Below are 27069 nucleotides of genomic sequence, written 5' to 3' on the forward strand. Positions count from 1 at the left end.
TTATCTTGTCAAGAGAGATAACTTTGTGGAGCTGGCAACTTTGACACAATGCTTCCTTTCTTCAACGATCACAATTCCTTGACCATGTATTTTTATGGTAAAGGGGTTCTTAATGACACTTGTTTAGGTTGAACTTGAGCATTCTTGCTAGTTGTGAGGTCCTTATTTCACTTGAAATACTCTCCGAACAAGTTGTTCAATTTCAAATCCTCTATTTCAAGTTAAAGTTGGAAAAATGGACAGAATTGTATAACATACATTGACTTGCAAATAATATTTCAATATCAGATAATACATGTGCAACTGCCTACTTAAAGATCCCTGTAATCTGCCACTGATAAACGTATTGGAAAAAAAAAAAGGTTCCCGGTTACTTTTGTGGAGATAACTGCTCCAACAGGGACAGGGAAGTGAAATATGAAAAAGAAAATCAGATACAATGTGCTGGGATTATGATGAATTTACAGAGGGAAAATTGATACAGGACAGCACCTTCATATGCCATGTTGCCACAAATTTTCAATCAGCGGTATATCGCGCAGATATAGTAACTATACAAACGCTTTTTTAAGTAACAACTACAACTATGTCTCAATCCCATATATATGAATCTTCACTAACCATATCGTTACATTTAAGCTCATCTCAAACCAATATTACACAAAAGCTTAAGTAACAAAAAGAAAATTTTCATATGATGAAAGACTGTTTGACTCCTTTTCGTGAACGTTTTCGCCTTGGGTTTGAACTCAGAATGCTTGAGAAGGCACTTAGAAGTTCTGTATCCTCCACATTGATTAAAATCTTTGCAGCTTCTGGATTGGCAATAAGTTGCTTTGCCACTAGATATCCTGCAATAGTCCAAGTCTGAAAGAGACGTGCCTGTTTCCCGATGAACCCTCCTCGCCTTGTATCATAGTATTCGGGCCACTTGTCTCTCGCTAAGCGTCTCTCTGCAATCTTAATTGCCTTTTCAGCTATTTCTGGCCTCTTCATTTTTATGCATGCCACTGTCAGCTGGAAACAGTTCACATTTATAATAATCAGCCCATCTTTTTCGATTCTACTATATGTTAAAACATTTCTGTGAATGCTCATATGAGATGACACAACACCATTCCAGCTGCGGTTATATACTAAAAATTGCCTACTTCTTACATTACATTTACATCTAACACATGTATAGCTCATGTCTTGCATAGAGTTAAAAAGCATGACTTCAGTGCCAAAGATTCATTTCCTAGTACATAATCCAGAAAAACATGAAAGCACCAAAAAAGGAATCAGTTTTCAGATCTTTTTGTGATTAACTGATAAAGGGTAGGAGATCTATAAACAAAATGAGCAGAGTAAAGAAAGCAAAACCCAGTTTGATGCTTATTCTATCTTATCATCTATGGATTTATCGAAGATCATTAACCACTCTATGTCTCTGTCTGGTGGTAAAGGCCCCTTTCCCGTGATGTTTCTTCCTATGCATTTAAGTTAAAGGCATCTTCAAAGTTAAACCATAAACAAACAGATTACACTTTTCCTTAACTACTGCATTATATGTCACACCGAATTTTAAATTTTCCTTCCAAGACAATGCAGTATATCAAGCTTGTGAACATCCGTCTCATACATTTGTGGGTGAAACTCATAGTGGCAATCCGTAAACAGGAATAAATTAACGGACCACTAGGCAACCATCGGGGAAAATATCAATGCTGTTAAATGCCTCAGCAAGGGGGCGGGTGGAAGGATTCACCTTTTACAGCATCGAGGCATCTGCCCCATCAGAGGCGGACTCAGGATTTGAAGGTCGAGGGTTACTTTTGAATTCAACCAAAATGTGCTTTGTATATAGGGTGCCACTAAAAAATCGTGGGATTAAGCCCCATTCCTTAAGACTAACGCTGCCCATGATAGGTTCTACCCTCTCCTTTTAAACAATGATTATTCAATATAGACTAAACATCTGCCTATCACATGGGTTTGTGGTGAGCAGCATTTGGTTAATCACAACCATTTCTGAAGGAACAACTCAAAATTAGTCCCCTTCTTTCTCAGATAGGAATTAGGAAGTGATGACAGCTGTAAGTGCTGAAAGCATGAAATCATATGTGTGCATACTGAAGAATGGTAAACTTACCTGCCAGAGCAAAGTTGGCCAGGATCCTCCGTTATGGTAAGACCAAGGCCTGCACCACGAGTATTAACAAAAGTATAAGCGAGGAAAATTACGACGAGGACAGAAAACAATCTACATAAAATAAATAGAAAAGAAAATAAGGCATTACGTGTTTTTCGGATCACCGCCAGTAATAATGCGCCATTCCTGGCTCTCAAGAGCAGGATAACATATCTTTAGTGGCATATCAGCTACTAAGTCCTCCCATTTGGCTTCAATAAGATCTAAAATAGCATGTGACTGATCTATTGTAGCAAGACTGCTAACAATGGACCATAAGTTCCCAAGTGCAAAGAACCGGAAATCCATGTGAGCTGGCTGCAAGTTTCCAATAAGATAGCCCCCTTTACTAGGCATCCATTCCACCAGCCAGGGAGGAATTTGATCCGGATATATATTGAACTTGTTGATCGCATCATATGAATATTCCTCTGTTTTGTATCTATAAATCTCGTTCAATTTTTTCACATCGATCCAGTAGTATTCCCTGATATGAAATGACAATGCTAGAAGCCGATTGTTAAGTGCTCTAACAAGGTCTGTTGATGCCTCCTCTGGAGCAAGCATCTCTCGTGCACAAAGTAAGGCTGAATAATATAATGCCTGCAAACCATGAAACATCACGCACATAATTAATTATGCAGAACCTTCTTGGAAGGGAAGAAGAGACACAAACACATAGCTGGAAGAAGCGATGAAAGTGAAAATAGAGTTTGTAACATGTACCCAGCATATGTACAACCAATAGGCATGTCTGTAGTTACAGCAAGAAAAAACCTATAATCGAATATTGACCATGTAATATGATTAGCTTAGAACCTGTAACGAGTATATAAACTTGAATAATATGACATTTCCTTTCGTCTCCTTCTGGCCTATTTGTCAATAAAGGTAATTGTATCTGGATATTTATATCTGGTGATAAACTTGCACTTTTTGCTGAGATCATTCAAATGATGGTGTTACTAAAAGAGATTAAAGATTGGGGAGGTCACTTACGATGGCATATGTAATCAGAGAGAACATACACCTTTCTTTTTAGAAACTAGAAGGTGAGTATCACCCTCATATCATAGCCAAAAATTAGATGTTAGGTCTTTGGCATGATTAATCAGAGATGTCAGTCAGGCCCGAGAGGTAAAATGTCAATGACGATGTTTCCAGTCCCAAGAAAGAGGAAAAAAATAAAACGAGATAGCAGCATACAACTTATGGAGGAAGACAGTAAGGTAACAGCACTTTAAAGTTCAATACATCAATTAGAACTGATTTCCTCTCTGTAAGCTAGAAGAAAAGTCATGATAGGAGGCTGGCGCATCTACTAATTTGAGCTCGAAAGAATGACTTAATGACATCAGATAAGTATGTAAAGCAACTTCAGATGACAATAGTTAGATTTACCGGGAGAAAGAGAAGAAAAGTAAAATTCAGCCAATACTCCATGGGAAAGTATAATTTTTTTTTAAAAAAAAAAAAGAAAAATCAGAATGAAGAAAGAATATATCTGAGGTAAAAATATCAAAAATGACAAGCTTGCTTGCAGGCAAGAAAAAAGGAAAGACCTGAATTTCCAGAGGGTGGCCATGGATTCCCATACGGCGATCTATCATGCAAGAACCATCAGTCACCAACAAAGTTGGAAACATATCAAAACCATCTGCAAGACATAACTTAAGAATCATCTTCATTCCAGTTTGGACATCAACCCTCTCCTGAAGAGACAAATCTCCAGAGCATTTCCCATATGCCCGTAGCAGTATAATCCACCACAATCCTGGAGTTAATTAATAGAGTCAAAATCTTCACATAACCTTAAATTTTCTATACAAAATACATGCATCAAAAGTTACAAAAGATACCTGAATCAACAGGTGCAACCCGACCAATTGCTGCCTCACCAAAGTCTGGATCCAATACATCTTCTGTTGCAGATTCGTCATTATCAAGTGGAACAGTACGCACTTTGAAGCTGGCGGGCATCAGTCCTTGACCTGGACTATAGCAATCCATTGTTTTCTCCCAACTCTGTTTGGAATAGAACGAGATGCTTAGGGCAAAAAATTTATGAGAGCTAAACTTTTTCAACTTCACCAAGTTAAGTAAAGTGAATCTCCTTAATGAGTCTCACACATGTCCAATAGCATTTTTCTTAATTACTTCTAACTAATGGCAACCTAAGGCCACATTTCAGGGAATTACTAAATCTATGTGACACCCTAGGAGAATCCCACATCGGGAGATATGGTGGGTATATAAGTAAACAGGCCTTAGACCTTAGTGACGCGTTTTAAAGCCGTGCGGGCCTAGGCCCAAAGCGGATAATATCACTAGTGGGTTGGGCCGTTACATATGATATCAGACCACTCCGCGTGCAACCTTGAACGATGGTGGGACAAACCTCAACGAGGACGCTCAGTCCCTAGGGGGTATATGCCCAAAGCGGATAATATCACTAGTGGGCTGGGCTGTTACAATCTCATTGCAGCTAATCGTACAACATGCAACGCCATGGAATTAAAGATAGATTATGCATGTTAAAGGAGTAAGTAGTACATACGAGAACAAGAAAAATTGCAAAAACTCAGTAAGTAGGGAAAGCATAAATAATGAGTTCACAAAGTTAACTTGGGCATAAAATGGCCAGCAGACCAGCAGATATTACATATAATTGCTTAATCCGAAGGAAATTTGCCAGCAGAATTGGCAATGTAGAGACACTATCTTCCATAGTAAGGAGACTAGTTTGGGATCACGACGAGCCAAAATTGTCTTTATGTAACAGGCAACACGGATCCTGAATCACCATAAACAAGTAAATATGACAAAAGCCACACATTCCAATATGAAACAGGTAAAGCAGAAACTCAAAACAACATTTTACCTGCAACTGAAGTGTGTGAAGTATGAAATTCCTCACGATATCATATTCTTCTTTTAGTAGGAACGCTATCCCAGAAGGTATAAAATCACGTATAAATACTTGATCATAGTTTAGCATAGTTGCTTCACTTGGATCATTAGCAGCTATAGTTCCAATTGGGGTGCCACAGTAATAAACCATGGCCGCTCGCAAGAAATGCCACGCTTCATCTTCAATAGAGTCCGTGTTGGTCCTAGGCAAAGCACTATTAACCGTGGCAGCAGTTTTCAGGCCTTTACTGAAAAGCTGAGCTCCATTTTCCTGCTTAATCATCTGTTCATCTTGAGCATGATTTGGAATGTTTGAACTAATTGTGTGAATTGACCTCCCATTTCCATCCTTAATGATTGTCTCATTGAATCTTTCAGGTTGTTGGCAATTGCAGATCAATGAATTGAACTGATTTTGAAGTTTTTCTACGCGAAAAACACTATGTATGCCGCGAAAAGCATTTAACCTTGAGCAATATTTCCACTTACTTAAACCCTTGATCTGCTGATAACTCGTGTCCCCAAAATTTCTACTTTTTAAACAATGCTCATAGCAAAGTAAAGAGCTCGATTTCGCCAAAATTGAACTTGTTCGGAACTGACATGAAAATTCCCCGGATAAAAAGTGTAGGGCTGCTTCTGAAGCCCCCATTTTTAGTAAGAATCTGAAATTTATGATGCCTTCAGCTTTGCAACTGTAGTAATAACTTCTGGATTTAATCAGTGCATTTGCATAAAATAACATAATTTAATTCAGAGAAAGGACAACTTTAACATGAACCAGTAAATTGCCTAAGCTTGGTGACAGCGTTACTCGGTACCTATGCTAGTGAGAGGTAGCAAGTACTCTGTGGAATGCGCCCAAGCTGCCCGGGCACCACTTATAAAAATTACATGAACCTATAAATTCAAATTGGCAAGTTCAAGAATTGAATAAGCTAAACAGACATAAACCAATTCTTGCAGTCACAGTTGTTGCTTTTCTAAATAAAATCAGAGTGACAACTCCAAAGGGTCAATTCCCTTAAACGTAAAGACCCTTTTTAATGGACATCATACCAGTTTACAAACTAAGAAAACTTGATAAGTATAAGAAAAGATCCCTTTTTTTATCTCTCAAAGATCTAAACTTTACTAAAGAAATAGATATTCTTGAGCCTGCTAAGTGAAGTAGTTAAATGAATACTATGTTTTTTTCAGCAGGGAAAGATGGAGAAAAAAAAAAAAAAAAGAGAGAGCAGTAATACAAAAATATGTGGTGACAAGAAAAAGGGGTTGAATTTGCTTACCTAGTTTACAAGATTGGAATATGATTATAAAGATGTTTGCTTTATTGGTTAAAGGTAAAATCTTGCAGCAAAATATCTTGGAGTTTTCTGAATTTTCTGGGGAAATCTTGAGGCTTTGTTCTGCTTTTCAGTGAAACAAGTAGCTTGGGAGTTTATAGTTTATTTGTTTGTTTAACCGTGAAGCCCACGGCCATTGGCCAGAGGACTCGTATAACCATTTATTACTTTTTATATACAAGAATTAATAAATAGTACTACTCCTATTGAATAAAAATAGAAATTGGAAGTATGAATTAAGGAGAGTTTCATCATTTTTGCCAATTGGCAAGTTCCTTTTATGGACCATACGGTTGTTTCCATTATTTTCTTGACAAGCTATAATTTTTTTGGCTTACATCAAATTAGAAGGGAAAAAAAAAAAAGGAAGAAGAATACAATTCTTGTTATAACTTAAAATTTAGATATGCAATTGGTCATTTGATTTTCCAATTATGTCTAGGCAAGTGGTAGGGTACAAGGCAGGAAGGTGGTGGAAAGAAGGAAAAAAAGGGGAAGGGGAGGTGGAGGTGCTAGTAGGATCTTCACGAATTTTACAATTCATTAGTAGTATGATTACAAATTTAATAATTTCAAAGATTTTACATAAATTATATTTCGTAACACTAACCTTTCTTATGCACTAATCTCCATTATTTTACTTATCCTTGTAAGAATTCTTATAACTTATTTGTTATTCATATAAACCCTTAATAATGTAACAATTCTTGGTTGATTTTTTCACAATTTCTATTAAATCTACCCATTAAATTTTGTTAAGTATTCGACAGTGATCAAAAGTAATCACTTTTGACAAACTTAAAGTACCAAAATTATTCAGTAGTATATTTCAGGGGCTATTTTAAAGTATCCCCAAACATAAGGGGACTATCTTTATCATTTTCTCCTTAATAGAGTTACCCTCTCGGGCTCTCTAGTCTCAACAGCAAAGCTTAGCTTATGTCAATGGCGCGAGGCTTGTTGGTTTCTCCACAGACTATAACCTCCTCACAGTTACTCTTAACTTCCATTTCTGAAGCTTCACGCTTAACAAAATTCCTAAATTACCCTTCTTCATCTTCCACCACTCACTTCCGTTTCTCTCTTTCCACTCCCTCTTCTTCTCGCTTTCTGTGTAGTTGTTGCAGTCGCCGCCAAGAAAATGTACCAATCGACATGTCAGCATATTCAGAGACATTTTCAAAGCGTATGGCTATGGCTGGTCTTAGACCCCATCATCGTATTGGTCAGTTTTGCCCCCTCCATTCCTTCCCTTTTTACTTTGTAGGTAGAACTTAGAAGAGGCTAAAGTTGGAAAAGATTGCATCTTTATACATTTTTCTTTTTAGTCTGTCCCCAAAGAATGTCATCTTTCTATATCTAGAAATGATTTAACTTTAAAGTTTTCATTTTACCCTTAATCATATGATTTATAGTCACAGCGTGCTGAAGATATAATTGAGGAAATAAATATGTACCCTCTCTAACAGCTTAAACTTTTAAATAAGATGCTGAAGATGTTCAACATGGTATTAGAGCAGGCTACAGTCATGGGTTCAAGTGTTAGCACTATCCATCATCAAAAAGAATTTTCATGTGCATGTCTAATGAAAAAGAACCAGGGCCTCCTAATTAATTCAGTGAATGTGTGCTTTGACTAACTAGTTAAGATTTTATATGAGACGGTGGCATAATTCAACAATGGTATGGTTTGTTGTTTCCTTATATGCTTGGACAATCCTCACCTCTTCATTTTCTTTACATGGTCCTCACTTATCCCTATTCTTGGTTTATTAAATGTTGGCCCCTCATGTTATGTTATCTAAGCTCCGAAATATCCAGCATTGGGTGTGCAGGAGGTGTTAGAGTTGCACATTGATTGAGGGTATAGTTTGTTGTTTCCTTATATGCTTGGACAATCCTTACCGCATGAGCTAGTTTTTGGAATTGAGTTAGGCCCAAAGTTCATTTTCTTAACACTCCTTGAAGAGGACTTTGAATACATGCCCCTCAACAACTAAGAACAACAATCTATTATTTCTTGGATGGTCTTTATCGTGACCATGTAGCTGAGTTTTCTTCTCAACCTTTTCTGTAGTTTTGGGAGTTTCTGGTGGCCCTGATAGCATGGCCCTCTGTGTGTTAACTGCTGCATGGAAAACCAATAGCCTTGGTATTGCTGCTCAAAAGAATGAGTTCATTGACGGGCTTTTGGCAGTGGTAGTTGATCATGGACTGCGTGCCGAGAGTAAAGATGAGGCCAACCTTGTTCATCGTCGAGTCACTAGCATGGGTATATATTCCTTCAACTTCTTTTTCTTGTCTTGAATTTAATAGCATAGCTTAACACCTTTTAATAGAGATATAATGTAGGCCTTGTATAGGGATCAAATGTGAGATTGCTTCCTGTGAATGGTCAGAAGGCAAGCCGAAGCAGGGTCACTTGCAAGAAGCAGCTCGCGAGAAGAGGTGATTTCCACAGTTTCAATTTCTCTTCAGCTAAATGCTATTTCTGAGCCTTGTAATATCTGTGTGTGCTGGTCTTTTATTGACTATGTGTTATCTACATTCATCCTGATGTTAACAATTTTTTCATTATTGTGAGTAAATAATTTGTCCCTTGTCATTTGTTCAGGTATGAAATTCTCCAAAGTGCTAGTATCCGGCATCAGATTGGTGTGTTGATGACTGCACACCACGCAGATGACCAGGTATTGTCATTACAGCTTCTACTCTGGATTATTGCATGTTTATGTTTCTAAATTAGCACTTTATCAGATGCATTCTGGTTAAGTCAATACATCGAAAAAGAGTTACGCTAATATTATTTGGATAATTTGATGTTGCCTCATCCAAATGTGAGTTGAACGTTATAGGCTTTAACACAATAGACTCGGCAATCGCTAATAGGAGTACTTTACAGGCGGAACTATTCATTCTCAGGTTATCTCGTAATAGTGGTGTGCTTGGACTTGCCGGAATGGCATTTGTTTCACAGCTGTTCTGTACATGTCCAGATTTAAGTGCTGAAGCGAGTGGCAATGGAATTTTATTGGTGAGACCTCTGCTGGAGTTCTCTAAAGAAGATATGTATAAGGTTAGTTTTTCCAGTTTGCCTTTTTGGAGGATTTTCATAGTAGTCTTTGAACTCTGAATGACTTGTTCTGAATCTGTAAGTAGAGTTTTTGAGGTTAATGTTTCATCAGGATCTTCCCCACTTGTGGGATTATACTGGGTTGTTGTTGTTGTTTTATCAGGATCTTAAAATGATTAAACTACATCTTCTGCATTTCGCTTAAAAAATTGAGGGGGTTATTTCTTTTGCTAGTTCATTGGAAGCTTCTAAAGTTGCATTACCTTGTATTGCAGATATGTCTTGGTGCCAATCAAGAATGGGTTGAAGATCCCACGAACAGAAGCACATTATTTACTCGTAATAGAATTCGTATGACATTGACTGACCTGTCATCACGTGAGTTGTTTTTCGTGCATTTGACTTGATTTGTGCACCCAGTGTCTTGGAGAATCCTTGTTAAGAGACCTATATTTACTGTATCTTGATCCTTTTTTCCCCTGCAGCTATCTTCAGATCTGAGTTGCAAGCACTTATTGCTGCTTGTCGGAGAACAAGGTTGCATGTAGACCGCATATGTTCCAACCTGATGCATCAAGCTGTGACTATCATGCCTGTGAGTTTTAGAGTTGAGTTGGGAATGCATTATAACCAACGTGCCATTGTCCCTCTATTGGTACATGATAGCCTTCGGAACAGGTGTACTACCTGTTTGAGAAATGACATCTATCTGCATTTGCTATCACTTCGTGCCCTTTTTTTGGGTATATTGGTTGTCAGTTGGCGGTTTAGCACCATTTTCCTTACATACACATTTCACAGTCCATTACCTGTCCAAAACAGAAACACTAGCATTTTATTCAACCTTATTTTCTTGTCTATAACCTGATGTTCCCCTCTCTTTCTTTCTCATTCTCTGCCTCTACTCCCCTAATTTTTATTTTCTGGGAAGCAGGAAGGGGATGTGGTGATTGACTTAGGAATCCTCAGGCCTTCAGAATTAAAGGACATAGTTCTCTCGAAGTTTATTGCTTTGTTGTTGCAGGTACTGCTACCTTTATCTTTTTTTACTTTCTTTAATCAATTTTTCTCAGACAAGATATTTTGTTGTAGACAGCTTTTCTCGACCTATATCTAATGATAGATACCTACTCATGCCTCTTGTTTCTGGTATCGCAGTTTGTTTCACAAAGGCAAAGACCTGTCAGAGGCAGGGCATCAAAATTGTTGTTAGACTACATTCGGACTTCCCCATGCAAGGTGAATATAATCCAATCTAACTCCGTCTTTGCACACACAAATGAGATATAACATTTGTGGGCAAGAAATTCCTTTGTTTTGAAGTTAAGACTGACAATTTTCAATAACACATTGTCGAATGTATATCACTTATGGCACCTTACAGACCGCTGTTACTGCATCTGGTTGTTATCTTTGTCCTGCTCCTGGCTCCAAAGGCACTAAAGTATTGGTTTGCTGCTCTACTGATGCTGATTTAGCTCTAGAGTTTCTAAATCCATACTTGACTGAAGGAAAAAACTGCTCTATTTCAAATGAGGTAGAGCAAATTGTAGCAAATGGGAGGTCATACTCAGATCAGTTCCCTCAAAATACACTAGGAATGCAATTTTTGGACCTGACATCTTCTGATTCCATACTAGTTGAAGCCAAAAGGGAAGGGATTCTTGGTCAATCTACCTACAAGAGCATTATTTCTCTACAGAGAGAGGAAAGCAATAATTTCGTGTCTAAAACTAATATTATGCTTGAAAACATGGTGCAGCACAAAGTATATACAGCTTCTGCTCCAAGCAAAGTACTCCATCCTGAAAAAGTTGGCTACTTCATGAACAGATTTATAGTGAAGTGGAATCTGAGAAAGCAAAATGCCTGCACTTTATTTTCCATGAATAACTCCAATCAATTCCAAGATTTTGGAGAAGAAAAATGGAACTTTTGCAATTCTTGTCTCGTTGGCCATGATCAGGTGGCCAGGGTCCGTTGCATGGTTGATGCTGATTGGTTGTACCTTGCGACGTTATCAAAGAGAGGGGATAGCAGCAGTCTTCATGAAGAAGAACTTTCCCTTTCAGTGGAGTCACGAGCAATGAGCAACATAAACTTGTGTTCTGCTTGTACAAAGAAATCAGCTGAAAGAGCTCTCCTCTTATTGAAGTCCATTCCAGTCGCAGCAAGAAGAGTTTTACCTGTCTTAGTCAATGTGGATGGGGTGTTGCTAAGCATACCAGTAAGTTGATGCCTGTTTTTACGTCTGCCTTTGTGATACTAATCTGATAGTATTCTTCCTACAGCTAACAAGCCTTCCTGATAAGCTTTACTTTATCATTTATTCTGTTCAGCCTAAAGCGTGAGGCTTCAATTGCCAGCTCATCATTATATTTATGCAAACCTGATAAATGAACAGGCTGGTTCAACCACAAACAAGTTACTCATTTGATTTAGTTTCCTACAGAGACTGGTGAAAAACAGTTTAGACCAATATTTATGGTTGATCCGAGTGGAGTAGATAAAGTGGAGATATTCTCTCTTTGAGCCCTACTGAAATATCTAGGCTGTTCAGTTTTCGCAGCTTGCCTTGCCTCTTAGGCACTGATCCTCTACTTTGTGCTTCTTCTAACAAACACTTACGACCCAACCCATGTTCTATCGCGGTTTCATTTTGTTTAGTTTTCTTAGTTTTTTCCCTTTACTGCATCACTGAACAAGGACACAGATCATAATAATAGCGCAGAACTTTTTGGTTATATAATAACTAGCCACCACTGACTAGATCCTTCTCCTCTTACACTCTGTGGCCCTTTGTCTTCCCTCCTTTCCTTTTTCTGGATCTTTTCAAGATTGAGTGCACTCGATCAACTACCATGCTGTGCAGTAAGACAAAAAGTCACCCAAAATAGCCCCACATTCGCTAATACAAATGTCTCAGGCGTGTGTATATATATTGATAGTTAACTGCATGGTTGACTAGATTGGCTGACATGCAACTGGAGCTGGAACGTGTGTGTTTGATGACAGTAAATTGTTCCTTCTACATTTCCTGTCATTTTGCTCATCAACCATATCTCACAGATTACCTTATATCAGTGAATATTATGCTTACTACCATTGTAGTTCATAGCCAATCCGAAGTCAGGCTGTAGGTAACTAGTTGTGAGGGCATTAATAGTGTAAAATACAATCACAACATCCCTGAAAAACTTGGGGTTTTTTGTTTTCCGCACCTTCCATGTTTTGATGTCATTTCTTATTTCTCCGCAGTTCTTTATCTTCTCTATCAACTGATAATAAGGAGTAATTATGTTCTTTTGCTTCTATTTTATCAGTGTGTGGGCTTCCAGCACTGTCCTTGCTTGGTGGCATCAGCAACATTTAAGCCAAAAATACCGTTGGGTGGAGGTTACAATTCATTCCTCTAGCTGTTTCGCAATGTAACCAATGTGATCTTGTTCATCATGATTAGTGTAGCTGGTCCTCTGCAGTGTACCAGAGGGAAACGTCTCTACTAGCGAGAGGTAATCTGAATTTTGGACATTGTTCGATTAGGATGCATGGTACATGTCTAAGATGCATAGAGACTCTAGCATTGGTAGAATCTGAATATTGACACTTAGGGTTTAGGACCTAGGGTTTAGTCCCTATAGAGCACATTATATCCAAGAAGCAGCTGGCAACTATTTTCTTGTATAACAACCGCTCAACAGAAACATGAAAAGCTGCAGATCCTTTTAGGTGGCAATTGTGTCAATGAGAAAGCTACATTTGGATGTAAAGTGATTAACATCTGTTGCAATTCTCGTGGCTGACATCTTATGTTTTTTTTCTCTCTTTTGGGTAATTTTAGGAGCAAATATTTAAAAAATCAGGGTTCGGGTAAAGCTACCACTAGGCACCAATGGCAACATAGATTATTTCAAAGTCGCTATGTTAGGTGTCATTTGAAATCTATAGCATTGCAATAACGTAACTGAGAATAAACCGATTTTTAATCTTGTGCAAAGTCAAGCCTAATAAAACATTAGATTTCCAATTAATAACTTCAAATTTTGGATCATGAATCCTCTCTCTGTACTTTGTTTCAAATAAGCGCCTTAAAGCTAGCTAATCCAGCTAGCAAGCCATAAAAGAAAGGGGAAAATTAGTAAAGGTGCCCTGCGCGAAACTAACTCTTCTAAAACCTGAAATGGGGAAGGAGAAAGAAAGGAAGGACTAACGAAATAAAGATATGGTTAAACTGCAGGCAGAAAATCACTTCTCATTTTTAATCAGATCGTGAAAGAAGTATCCTGAAGCAAACCATAATCCTTCAAGGAGATAATGGAAGTACTGCATATTGACAACTTACCATGCCCATAACACCGTTTACTCGTTCAAGACAGCCTCTAAAATGGAGGTAAAAACATATACCTCCATTGACGATCTAAACCCAACAAAGACTATAGCTGCAACGATACAATTAAAATCCTATCACATCCAGTATATTTTACATTAGGGGGTATTTGAATGCAGAATTAACATGAGGCAATAAACTAAAGTTCTGTATTGCCTTTTCTATAATAGACAAAACAATAAACACATAGGCGAACCTAACTACATCATACTCTAGTGTTTAAGCATCATCCATGTGGTTATCATTGTCATGGTCGCCTTCATAATATTCATCGTCACGCTGGATATGCTTATCTTGGGTGTGCTCTGTGAATACAAGGCAGGGTAAAAGTGTTATATCACTATAGTTCTGAATTTGAGCATGTTATGTGCTTAAAGTCACATTTCTACTTACGATCCACACGCTCGTCTGGATTTTGGTCATCTTCATCAAAATCAGGAATATAGAAGTCGGGTGGTACCTACAAAAATATGAAAGTTTTCAGACTCCATGCAAGCCACTATCTTTCCCCAGATTCCTTCAGGCGTCCATCACAATCATGGTTAGATCCATTCCACGCACTTTTGATGACAGTTACAGCACATAGCAAATGCAGGTTGCTCTTTTTTTATGCATTGGAGAAGCATTCTCACAGTGATAGTATGTGAATGATTGTAGAACCACAGTAGAAGCTGAAACTTCCCTTTTACATGATTGTGTATTTTCAAAGGAAGGATGATCAACATAAGTCGTCAAGAGGCAAACACTTTCAAGGGCAAAATGTATCTCAAGTGCAATGCCACGGCAATCCGAAAAAAAATTAAAAATAAACAACCTTTTTAACTGTGCAAGGCAAATTAAAAATTGCAAGTTGCTCAAGTCATATAAACACAAAATATAGCATGCAACTATGTAAAAACAAACACATGTAATTATGCATTCTTGATTAGTTGGCAACCCGAAATTACAAAAGATGCACTTGACTTACTTCTTGCATTTGTACACCAGGAGCATGCTGGATGCAACGAAGATTTTCCATAACTTGCATTTTTATGGTGCCAATGTATGATTTGCTATTCAAGTTCTCCTGTTCAATCAATGAAACAACAAGTTGAGCAAGATTACGATGCTAATTTGTTATCCTTTTTTACTATTTTCTTTTTATGACCGAGAAGTCCATCGGGAGATGATGGGCCAACCGCATCTCCAACCAGCCTTCAAAACTCGAGGATGATGGGCCCGCCCCTCTACCCTTCTCCACTTAAATACTGGACTTAGTTCGCTTGGCACAAGGCTCGAACTTGCAACCTAAGACACATTTCCCTGAACCTTTGGGAGTTGAGCTAACCCCTAAGGGCTTATCCTTTTTTACTACTTGAAAACGCTCAATGAGACATGGCACAAAGGATCAAGCGATCTGGTCATCTTATGGTTAATACAACTATGGTGTGCCAAATGAATGTAACTGGAAAAAAGGACTGCAAACCTTGAGTAAGATTAGGACGTGTTGTGTAAGGAAAAAAACAACAAAAATATTTCAACTTACTATGTGCCCGCCAGGAAGCTTTAATGAATAATCAGGGCCAAAATATTTGATGTAATCATTATCTGGAATTTCTGCAAGACGAAGTATACAATAAATTAGTCAAACAAGCCTCTCTATAATAAAGAATATAAACATTCAGCTCATCCCCAATAACATCGTATAAGCTGATATTTTACCAATCTCATTCAAAGTTGAATTCAATGTTAAACAGCACAAACCCAAAGCAAGGAGTCAAATATCAGTAACTCCAGAGTCCACATAAACCTCGCGAAAATTTATCTAGTCATAATGCGATAACTTTGACCAAACAGTAACGTGAATGGTTGAAAGTAATAAAAGGTTTTCTAACTCGCACACACAAGATCGATTCAGTGTTAGAAGACCAATCCACCCTTTCTTTCTGTTTTCGCTGAACAATTGCCAAAGACAAAGCTACCAAGTTGCTGATGAATCCACAGGAAGTGCTAAATGATTGGTGTCAGAACAGTTTACTTAATATACGTGTCCATGATAGTTACCCAGTTAAATTTTCTTAATAACTCAAAAAGAAGAAACTGTTACGGACTATGGAAAGGAAGAGTAAGCCTACAAAACAGTTAGCACTTGGGAAACTGGGTAAGTGCTAAACCAATAACTCAAATACATCAGGCAACAGATCTGTACTTAGAACCATGTTCAATCAATTAATATATCAATCAACTACCCCTCAATCCCAAGAAAAGTTGGGGTTGGCTATATGACTTGCATCTACAATATTGGGATGGAATTCACGGTACACCAAATTAACCTTCACGGTCAGATAGTGCTACAGTGAACATCAGTCAACTATCTAGATCAAACCTGGACAAAAAAATTCCTCTCTTCTGTCTGCTCGGTAAAGCGATTCCAAAGCTCACAGCCAGTTAGAGCTATAAACATTCTGCCCCATTCAAGTCCAAATCATTCCAGTACTACTTTGCTTATAGATAATTTGTCTTTTAAGGTCAATTATGAGTTCTCAGTTTTCTAAAAGTTCTAAATCTCATACTTATTCCTATACCTGCATACAAGTCTCTAGCCTGGGTAGAAGAACTTCCGGATAATGGACATAATGCAAGTGGAACAATAATAACTAAAACTTAATGCCAAGGATATCTGTAAACCAGTATTCCTTGTTGCATAAGCACAAAAAGGAGTAACACATTTTTGCATTTTGCATCCTAACTAAGCTGTTGACAGTCATGAGAAATTACTGAAACAAGAATAAGCAGTGTGAATGCATCACACAAAATAGAAGTCTGCTCAACATACCATTAGGAAGTTCTGTGTCTAAAAGAACTCCAGTTTCCAGTGCCCAACATCGGGCAACGTTCTCTTTTGTGTATCCCCCACCTCCAGTTACCTGCAAAAGGTCCCGTGCAGTTACAGAGACAGGTAACATGTTATGAACCTGAAATGAAATTTTGATTTGAGAAACACCCACCAGCAACGGCAAATTAAATTTCTTCACAAACCTTACGCATTCAGCATGCCCTGTAAGAAGCATCCATTGATAGATATAGATTTAAAATCAACAGAGGAAATCCCACCAAGAGCTGAATAGTGAGATAGAACTACACTGCTGAAAGTGTTTAAAATAAGATTTTCCAATTACAAGTAGAATAGCACCATCAATGGAGAGGTTGAAGCAGCCCAGACGGTCACCAGCTAGTGAATCTGCCCCACATTGCAGAACTATCGCACCAGGTGAATATGTTTCCACAACCTTTGCTATAATCTATGAAATGACATGTTCCAAAAGCTTTAATAAATCAACAGAACACAGTAAAACTAATATTGCAGAAAACTTTCTTCATGACTTACTGTTTTGAAGAGTCGAGTGAAGATGGCATCATCTATTCCATCCTTGAGAGGCACATTTATGGAATAGAATCTTCCATCTCTTTCCCCTGTATCCTTCAGAATGAAACCACAATAAGCACAGCTAATGGTGTTCATAAGAGGGGTCTTCTCTGAATGCAAGGGGTAGAAGTTTCATCCTAAATGATGAATTTACATCATCAAGAGCAAACATAAACTTTAGACGCACATGTACTACAAAATTGATTCCATATTATCAAACTCTTCCCATTACTGAAAGGCAGCACATGTGCTTTCTCAAGAAAAACTCATGTTAGTTATTGGTTTAAGAATTTGACGTTTGCAGACAAACTCTGCTGGTCAAACCTAAGTAAACCAAATGTTCCATTTTTCTAATCTTCCCTTCTTTAGCACTTTATGATAGCACAAAGGGGTGGAACTCCACTCAAACAGCAGTACACAACAAGGCATAATCGAGCAACTTATAATAATGGGAAGTTTGGCATGAACGATGACATAAAAGATACAGAACTTCAGAATTTTTAAATGACCTAATAGTTTTATTAATGCGAACGCAAAAGAATCCTGCATACAAGGTGTACACAGAGCTGCACACCTTGACAGGGTTCAACCTTTTCTCAGCTTTCAAGCCTTAGATTAGCTCTAAGCTTCTAATGATATCAATGATTGATTTTTCAGTCCAAGAGGTCAGCCATAATGTACACCACCTCCCCCGTCCTCCTTTTATTTGACCTAATTTCCTTATCAATTTATTCTCATTTTCTTTACTCATTTCTCTAAATGGCTGAGTTTCCCAAAAATCGGAATAGCTACTTTGAAACTTTTACCTTGATATAGCACTCTACTGACAAGATATCTAATGTTTTATTGCAACTATTCCTTCACCATAAAACATTCGACCTACTTTATTTCTCTTGCCCATCACAAATAATGTCACCTTTTTTTCTGGAAGGAAAACCCAAGCTATCAAACTAATACATACTAACTACGATATTTCTTGATTTTGACATGACATCCTTTTTAATAACGTAGTTGTCGGAACCAGTTTTCACACACCTCGACATCCACAGGGTACAAGATACCACCAATCAGTACAACCATCAAGGCTAAGGCAAACATAGATAATTCGTCTTGTCTCACCTTTAGTGTACCCTTTTATTAGGATCCAAACCTGCATCCCCGAGGTTGTTACTCAAGTTCTTTGACTGCTAGGCACACATTTGAGATATAAACCTCCCTTTTTTTCTATAAACATTGAGATATAAATCCGTTCAACTATTTCACTTTTTGACAGTTCAAAGATTCTTCTCCTAAGTTATCCTAAGTCCTACTATCTAAACTAGGTAATCTCTTTGAAATGGAGGAAGTAATTTCTTTTAAATAAATGGTGGTGTTTGGATCATTTTTCTCTCGCCTCTACTTATCACAGGGCCTGCTTGCTCCCACCAAGACAAGTACTTGGAGTAACGGAAGTAACAAAATAGCACGAAAAAGTCAACAAAATTCAAATGAACCCACATAATATTAGCTCATGTTAGACTGTCAAAGTTCAAAGAAATCTGGAGAACAAAAAGAAGAATAAACTGTGAAGATAAGAGTACCTTCATATCACCAGTTCCAGGAAAGAACTTATCTCCATACTTGTGGAAACTAACTGTCATAACCCTGCAAAGAGCTCTAACATTAGAAACTTAAAGATTCCGGCACATGTGTAACATCTTAGATTGCAGTAAACTCAGCAAATATTTATCTCTAGTAGAAACAACTCATGAGAAAGAGTGCACTTTCTACACCAAAAAGATTATATAAGGCTGTCCTTTAATGAGCACCTAGCAAAGCATTAATGCACTTACAAATATATGAATCTAGAAAGTTTAACACTAACATTTTGAGTAAAAATGTCAAAGCAAAAGAACTTAGTAGCAAGCAGAAATCATTCCAAACAAAAATATTCAAACTGTGCATTAGCAATCAAAAAGAAATGTTCAAACTGTGCATTAAGTGAACAAATCAAACAGTTGGAAACCACAATCTGTCAATACTTAAAAGTATTCAACTGGTGCCTAGGTGGAAAGCGCATACCCACAGCAACTGAATAAATAAGCAATCCAACAATCAAGTGAAATATTGCAACTACAATCTATCAATGCTAAAGTATTCAACTGGTGTTTAGGTGGAAGTTCCATACTCACAGCTACTGAGTAAATAAGCAATTTAATAATCAAGTGAAATGTGAAGTTGAAGTTCTAATTTATTCGTAGGTGTGACACAAGATATGTGATATGAAGGTAGGTTTAAAATACTTCTGAGGCCCCATCTACAGTATAGTTAAGAAAAAAAACTTCTACAGATTTCACTCCGGGGAAGTTCATCGTCATTTGGCTTCTTGGAGTCACAGTCTAGATTCATAGCTACTACTTTAAAGATTCCTCTGGGTTTATCATTTATCCTCAGGTTTGACACTAGCTCCAAGCGACAAAGAAAGCAACCGCAGAAGTTGAAAACAAAAATTTTTGGACAAAACCTACAGAAAGTAATGTCACCTGACAGTACTTATATAAAAAAGTAATTCCACCTGTCTGTGAAATAAAAGGCCTCTTCTACACCATCACCGTGATGCACATCAATATCAATATACAGCACCCTCGCATGATACTTCAGTAGCTCCAATATTCCCAGAACTAGGTCATTTATGTAGCAAAATCCTGAAGCAGCACATTTCTTGGCATGATGCAATCCACCAGCCCAATTTATAGCAATGTCACAAAGCTGATTATTCAACCTGCGTGCAGCATCTGCCAGCAAATGTTTGTTAGAGACTGTGAATATGAGACTTCAAGTGAAATACCATGCTATCAAATGTCACGTTTACCTATTGTTCCACCAGCATAAATTTGGCAAAACTCGAATAAGTTGTCAAATACAGGGCAATCTTCTCCAAGATTATCTGATAAGTAACAAGAATTAGGTATAGTTCGACATCACATTACTCAAAATAAATTGGCTAAAATATGCTAAAAAGCATAGTAGTTCTTAGAAAAGATAATGAAATGTTTCTAGTTTGAAATCTGATCTTATAGTGAGTTGCTAGGGGAATCTTAATAGTCCAATTGGTTGGCTATCTGCACTTTCACCTTGTTAGTGAGAGTCCGATTCCGCACCTTGTAACCACCCACCCCCCAATTTCCCCTTCCCTTATGTATAATAATATTTTAGAAAATAGTTAGCTGGTAACCGAACCTGTATAAAATGTAGAAAACTTTGTTAGAGAACCTAAGTTTTTTAATGTTCAAACCATACAGGTCTAAGCGGAGTGACATGGACACTAGATTGGGTTTTGAGGCCTATTTGCTGTTGTTGTGTTGGGTTTGTTTCATGGAAAATGACTAGTCATGTAGTACTACAGCAATAAAACAAATAAGCATGCAGCTCAAAGATAATATTTTAACGGAGAAGAGATGAAATAAGTCAAAGTTCAAAACTTACATCTAGCCATTTCACTAGGGAACAAGTGCTGGGTATCAGGGGTAATCCGGTTCAAGAACTCAACATAATCAGCTGAATGAAACTGCGCTAGCTCCACTGGGTATGCTTTATGAGGCCTCTACATATTGCAATCGAAAAAAGGTAAACCAGATAAAAACGAAGAACTTCAAAAAAACACAAAAAAGGAAAACTGGAAAAAGTTACGAACATAGACTTCCATCTTGTTGTGAAGACCATAGGCTAAAACCAGATGATGAGTCATACACAACCTGTGCGGCTTCATTGGATGGTTCGGACCGAAGTACACGCTTCCGACATCGCCTGTAACAAAAATTCAGCTTTTACGTAAACAATTATAAACGCTAGCATACAGAATGAGCAGGATCTGGGGCTTGGGAAAAAGAGAAAACTGTACCGTCGTAGAAGTAGGAGATTTTGTCCTTGGACCGCATTTTGTAGAGCGAATAGTTGCTATGTAGAGAGGAAGCTGAGACTCCCGGTGTTGTTTACGGGGACTTTGCCGGCGGGAGAGGTTTCCCGGGTTGCCGTCGGCGATTGCTGTGAAATGAACAACGGGCGACTCGTGGATTTATATATCTTTAAATGAAAAACTAAAAGAGACTCTGCCAACTAGTTATATTGTTAATTCAGAATTAAGAAGTTTTTAATTCAAAATTTATTTTCCAGCTTATTATTACTTCGACGAATTAATTCTTTGTTTAATTAACAATTGTCTAATCAAATATTATGTGATTTCTTTTCATTTGTATAATCATTAGTTGGTGAGTCCTAGTGCTAATAGCAGCTGGCAGATGTGTGCAAAACCTGAATACTATCTTTTCTTCTTTTTTGACGACGAGGGAATACAATCTTGTTACTATTAAAGAAAAGAAAATTGACTCACATAAACAATATTTTGAAATCCTCGTTTTTTTATTGGGAAAAAGGCCAAATATAACTCTCAACTTTATTATATTATTCATATTTACCCTCCATTATACTATTGAATCACATGTACCTTACCGTTAATCAAACTTTTAAAAAATACCATCCACCTAACAGAAAACTACCAAATTAAAAAATAAATGACTCGTTTTCTTTTTTTGAAAAGCTCATTAACTCATAACCCATGATTTTTTAGCTCTGATGATCTAGGTATGTATGCTTCCATTGCATACAAAGAAATGGACATTGGGCTCGATCTGAAAATAGGCACTCCAAAATCATAATGTTGAAAATCAAAGCTCAACCCATAGTGGTACTAGATTTCTCTATCTATTAGTAAATTGAGGGTATTATTAAGCAAGGAGATTAAAATTATTTCTATTTGTAGATGGTGCTGAATCAAGAGTCAATTAATTGTATATGGACTGGTTATAATCTTATCCATGAGGACTAGTGATTCTTCGAATTCAATATTCAACATGATAAAGGAAGTTTAGGTGCTTGTAGCATTTTCTCATTGTTATTAAAAGTTTTATTATAATATACAAAGCTGATTTCGAAGAAACCATCTATAATTGTGATTGATTTCTAATGTGTTGGTCTATCCATTATGAGCTTGATTCTTTCGACTTTGTTCTTTCAAATGTGATATTTTCTACGGTAAAGGGTCAAATATACTCATGTACTGTTGGATATAGTATTTAGAAAGGCTTCGTTATACTATTGGTACTTTTGAGTCCCAACCGTTACACTATTAAATATTTCTACCCTTTCTTTAATGGAGGGGACACGTGTTCATTCCCTGTGCAATTTTCAGACCCAAGTTATATTACCCGTCTTTATTAAGACACGACCCACCCAATTCAATAACCAATAAACACTTAAATGAAAACGACCCTTCCCATTTACACCAGCCCTAGTTTTATCTCTCTTTTCTAATCCAAAGTTCTGTACTGGGTTCAGGTCCTACTGCGCATGAAGTTTGGCAATTTAGGGTTGGACGAGTTCAAAGGTACTATCTTTCTTCATGAAATTGTTCCTTTTTTTGTTTTTTAGTCGATTTGTTATACAATTTTGTTTGGATGTTCTAGCTAGTATGGGATTTGTGTTCTAGGGTTTCGAATAATTTCTTAAAGGTGGTTTAGGGTTTCTTCTTTTTGTATTGTTTACATTTTCTATTGTTATCGAGACAATCCTATATAAATTTGGTTACTTTTTGTTTGTTAGTAAAGCAATGGGTCCTTTAAATCATTTGCATGTCGGACATTCTAGGTATTATTTGTTGTGTTGTGAATTCTTTATTAAGGGAGGGCCCTCATAGTGCCACTTTAGATGCAGATTCTGTCTTTCTTTATTGTGGTTGGGGGGGGGGAGGGGGGGGAGGGAGGGGGACCCCATATGTTTATTCGTATTTTTATGCCTCTTTTGCTAGTTCCTTTACTGTTTTCTTATTTTTATTTTGTCTTTTATTTGTTGCATGCTTGCAGAAAGTCAGTGATGGTATTAAATGACTTAATAATTTATTATGGCGGTGACTGGATTTGCAAGCCACAAGTGCTATACCCAAAGAAAGTGCAGCACATTAAGAAAGGGTATGACCCAGACCTTCTATCTTTTGTTGATTTAGTCAATGAGTTCACAGAAAATCTGGGTTATGTAGGGGTTCAAGTTCAGCAACTAATAGTTGAAAGTCCTTGTGGTACACTTTATGAGATTGAAGGAGATGGGGGGATTAGACATTTGTTGAAGCTAATTTGTAATGAATATAAAGTAATCAACCTGTTTGTTGTTGATGAATGTGATCCTTCCTTGCATAGTATATCAAATATCGTGCACCATAATGTTGATGAGGTTGGCACTTTGTAGCTTGAGTGATATAGGGTCTGACTCTAGTTCTGATTCTGATGGGTATGATTCTGAAGAACTGAAAATTGTTAAAATCACAAAAAAAGAGGGACATAACTGAACAACTAATGAGTACAAGGAGTTGTATAAGGGTATGACCTTTAAGGATACTGTAGAAGCTAAAAAGTGTCTTAAGTTGTATTCTTTGACCAATAAGAAAGAACTGAAATTGGAGAAGAGTGACAAGATTAGAGTTAGGTATACTTGCACAAACACAAAAGACTGCCTTTGGTTTGTTTAGTATCCAAGGAAGGGGGTTTTGGGGTTAAAACTAAGACCCTAAATCCAAACCGTAGTTGTGGCACTTCATTTGATAATTCTACTGTTGACTATCACATAATAGCTTAATGAAGACGGGTTTTAGTTTGGAGCTTAGACCATATATTGGTCTTGATAGTACATTTTTGAAGGGGAAGGCCAAGGGAATATTGCTAGTTGTTGTTGGTCAGGATAGTAGCAATCACTTCTACCCTTTGGCATGGGCAGTTGTTGACAAAGAAACAAAGGCAACCTGGATTTGATTTATGGAATTACTGAAGAATTCTTTGAACCTTAAAGATGGTCAAGGGATCACTTTCATGTCAGACATGCAAAAGGTAACTTTCCTGTTTTATTGTATTTCTTCTTTCATTTACTTTGGTGTTTTGTGCACACTATCTGATACAAGTTTTTTTGGGTTGATTTGAAAATATCTACGGATTAACTGAAGCTGTCAGAACTGTCCTTCCAGAAGCACACCACAGATTCTGTGTCAAGCATATTGAGGCTAACTGGTGCAAATCATTTAACACTAGAGAACACAAGAAGCTGCTTTGGTGGTGTGCATGGGCCACATATGAAGAGGAATTCAAATATCAACTAAAGAAATTAGGAAAATTGAAGAAGGAAGCTGATGAGGGTTTGTTGAAGTATCCACCTCAAGTTTGGTGTAGAGCTTACTTGGATATTGTATGTAAGAATCAATCAGTTGATAACAACCTAACTGAATCCTTCAACAAATAGATTCTGAATGCTAGATTCAAGCCAATAATTAAGATGTTGGAGGATATAATACTCAATGTCATGAACATGATAAGGATACATGACGATGAAGTGAAGACATGGGCTACTGAATGCAGTCCAAAAAGCATGCAATTGTACAGTGAGTATCTACAGATTGGTCACTGTTGTAAAGTCAATGCCAATGGTGACAGTGAGTATGAAGTGTCTGGGGGAGGTGATAAACATTGTGTTAGGCTGGATTTGGGGATGTGTACTTGCAGGGCATGGGGTCTTAGTGGAATCCCATGCCCTCATGCTATTGCAGCTATACTCCATAAGAATATAGACCCACCAACAGGAATGCATTTGTGGTTTAGCAAGGAGGTATACTTATTGACTTATAAACACAAGTTGCAGCCTGTTCCAGGTGAAATTTTTTGGAAAATTGAACCTTCCTAAGCAATGGAACCACCAGATTTGTGAAGATGGCTGGCAGGCCAAACGTTAAGAGGGACAGGGAGAAGAATGAAGCAATTAAAAGGCAAGGAGGGTGATCTTTGTCCAGAAAGGGTAGGGTCATGACTTGTGGTAAAGATGGACAATCAGACCATAATGCAAGGACCTGTGGCATGGTAAATATATCATATTCACTTTTATTTAGTTGTATTTGTGTATATTACCTCATTTAACTTCTTTGTTTAACAACCATCAAAGGGGAAAGGCAAGGTAAAGCAACCTCAAAAGAGGCAAAGATCTTTAATAGATGAGGAAACAGAAGAAGATATAAGCTTATCAGCTCCTCCAGTATCTCAACCCAGTCAAGGCAAAGAATTTACCTTTATGCCAACACCTACAAGTAGGAGAGGTGGCCAGTCAAGCAAGAATATAGATGCTAACATCCCAGAAATTGGCAATAATGAATGTCGCACCTCCTTTTTATTGACTACACCCCGCAAAGGGTGTAGAGGAGTTTTTCCACTTAAAGGACAATCGGAACGGGATTTATTATTAAAATTCAGAGTCGCCACTTGGGAGATTAATGGTGTCCCAAGTCACCGGTTGAATCCCGAACCGAGGAAATTATGACTCTGTTAACAGTCAGCGAACCAGAAATCCGAGTAAGGAATTCTGTTAACCCGGGAGAAGGTGTTAGGCATTCCCGGGTTCCGTGGTTCTAGCACGGTCGCTCAACTGTCATATTTGGCTTACTTGTTTGATTTTAGTACATGTTTTAATCTATGTGCCTTTAACTTTGAACGCTTTTATTCTTATTAATTTAGAGAGTTGCAACGTCGTGAAAATGCGCCTCAATCCACGTCGCACCAGTGCACCCGTGAGTGTTAACACATTTCAACTTCGTTGAGATTTGGATTTGGGTCACATAAATGTGCACCCGAATTTAGGAAGGTAATTTTATTAAAATCGTGTGCCTAAAGAGACTATTGCGTTATTATCTTTGGGGAAGGCTGTGGAATTCACTAACAACCCATCCCGAAGTCTAGGTATTTTAGTATAAACATTTATCGAGGGCCCCGCAATTTTACATTGTATCCGGTGAGGCTCGTCCCGTTTTATTATTTAAAAGGGTAAACCTAAAGTAACTACAATTTTCTATTCGATTTGTTAATAATAAAAGAAAAGGTCCTAATTAATTTATTATTGGATCAAAGCACACCAAATGATAATTCTGCGATAAGGCCAACCACAGGGCTCCGAGATAGCCCGACAGAGGAGAATTGTACCCAAGTCTACACCAAAATTTGGCCAATTACAGACTTTGGCCCAGGCCCAAACGAACATTGAAATCTGATCCGAGCCTGGGCCACTCGCTTAAATCACTAAGGCCCAAAGCAACAAAACAAGGCTGTTGAGCCTTGAGTTCACCGGCAACACTTGTACCAAACAGAATTACGGTTTAAACTTACTGCGATTACAATTATTTCACAATGGTGTGGCTGGAATCCAGTTTTATATTCAACGTGTTTAGGCTATCTAACTACTACAGAGACCCATGGAATTCCACAAATTGACGGAGCCAAATTATACTTATGTTGAGGTCATAACCCAGGGATACAGTACACATGAAAAAAAACCGCCTAATTTCGAATTCAACTTATTAGGGCCAACACTAACGTTAAACACTGACATGGCCCCCGTTCTGATTTCAGCTCTGGCTTCAAGTTTATTAAACAGTCATTACATGAATTCAAGCTACACTACACTAGCAACACAAGCTAAACCAAACTAAAACTACTAACTGCAGAATTCACATGCTCATAGGAGTACACTGAGCTAGTTCGACTGGCCACAAATTTAAAACAGTCCCAAACAATTCAGCCAAACAGTCTACTTATACAGTCCAGGGTTTACACACGTACAAAATTGAATTGACACTATGCTGTGCACTTAAATCTAATGCCTATTTAACTATCAATACACCATATCCAGGCAGCATAATTCAAGATCAAAAGGTGAATA

At 37.6% G+C, this 27069-nt stretch overlaps 3 protein-coding genes across 8 annotated transcripts; 1 reads left to right on the forward strand and 2 right to left on the reverse strand.

Moving 5' to 3' along the window:
- Positions 1-411: 411 nt before the first annotated feature.
- On the reverse strand, positions 412-6588 carry LOC109218598 (neutral/alkaline invertase 3, chloroplastic-like). 6 transcript variants are annotated; one of them, XM_019382976.1, is made up of 8 exons: positions 6373-6588; positions 5905-5983; positions 5055-5748; positions 4033-4198; positions 3736-3947; positions 2283-2776; positions 2135-2183; positions 412-1017 (listed from the first exon to the last, which is right to left on the reverse strand). In XM_019382976.1, the coding sequence occupies exons 3-8, from the start codon at positions 5733-5735 to the stop codon at positions 691-693; spliced, it is 1929 nt and encodes a 642-aa protein (XP_019238521.1). In that variant the 5' UTR covers positions 5736-5748; positions 5905-5983; positions 6373-6588; the 3' UTR covers positions 412-690. The 6 variants fall into 6 exon arrangements, with proteins under 6 accessions (XP_019238521.1, XP_019238520.1, XP_019238523.1 ...); XM_019382975.1 differs by having other exon boundaries at positions 5055-5778; XM_019382978.1 differs by lacking the exon at positions 5905-5983.
- A 756-nt stretch (positions 6589-7344) lies between these two features.
- On the forward strand, positions 7345-13294 carry LOC109218603. The gene is made up of 11 exons (XM_019382982.1): positions 7345-7654; positions 8507-8701; positions 8793-8877; positions 9044-9119; positions 9332-9505; positions 9778-9880; positions 9988-10097; positions 10437-10526; positions 10661-10741; positions 10887-11729; positions 12826-13294. The coding sequence occupies exons 1-11, from the start codon at positions 7369-7371 to the stop codon at positions 12916-12918; spliced, it is 2136 nt and encodes a 711-aa protein (XP_019238527.1). The 5' UTR covers positions 7345-7368; the 3' UTR covers positions 12919-13294.
- Positions 13295-13728: 434 nt separating this feature from the next.
- Positions 13729-21381, reverse strand: LOC109218599 (histone deacetylase 9). The gene is made up of 14 exons (XM_019382979.1): positions 21176-21381; positions 20969-21081; positions 20761-20878; positions 20147-20221; positions 19850-20069; positions 18876-18939; positions 17257-17349; positions 17062-17170; positions 16877-16926; positions 16705-16795; positions 15415-15485; positions 14857-14955; positions 14283-14349; positions 13729-14194 (listed from the first exon to the last, which is right to left on the reverse strand). Exons 1-14 carry the CDS (start codon positions 21210-21212, stop codon positions 14109-14111), a joined length of 1293 nt encoding a protein of 430 aa, XP_019238524.1. The 5' UTR covers positions 21213-21381; the 3' UTR covers positions 13729-14108.
- Between the last annotated feature and the right edge of the window lie 5688 nt (positions 21382-27069).

This window comes from Nicotiana attenuata, unplaced genomic scaffold, assembly GCF_001879085.1.
Source record: "Nicotiana attenuata strain UT unplaced genomic scaffold, NIATTr2, whole genome shotgun sequence".
Taxonomy (NCBI): Eukaryota; Viridiplantae; Streptophyta; class Magnoliopsida; order Solanales; family Solanaceae; genus Nicotiana; species Nicotiana attenuata.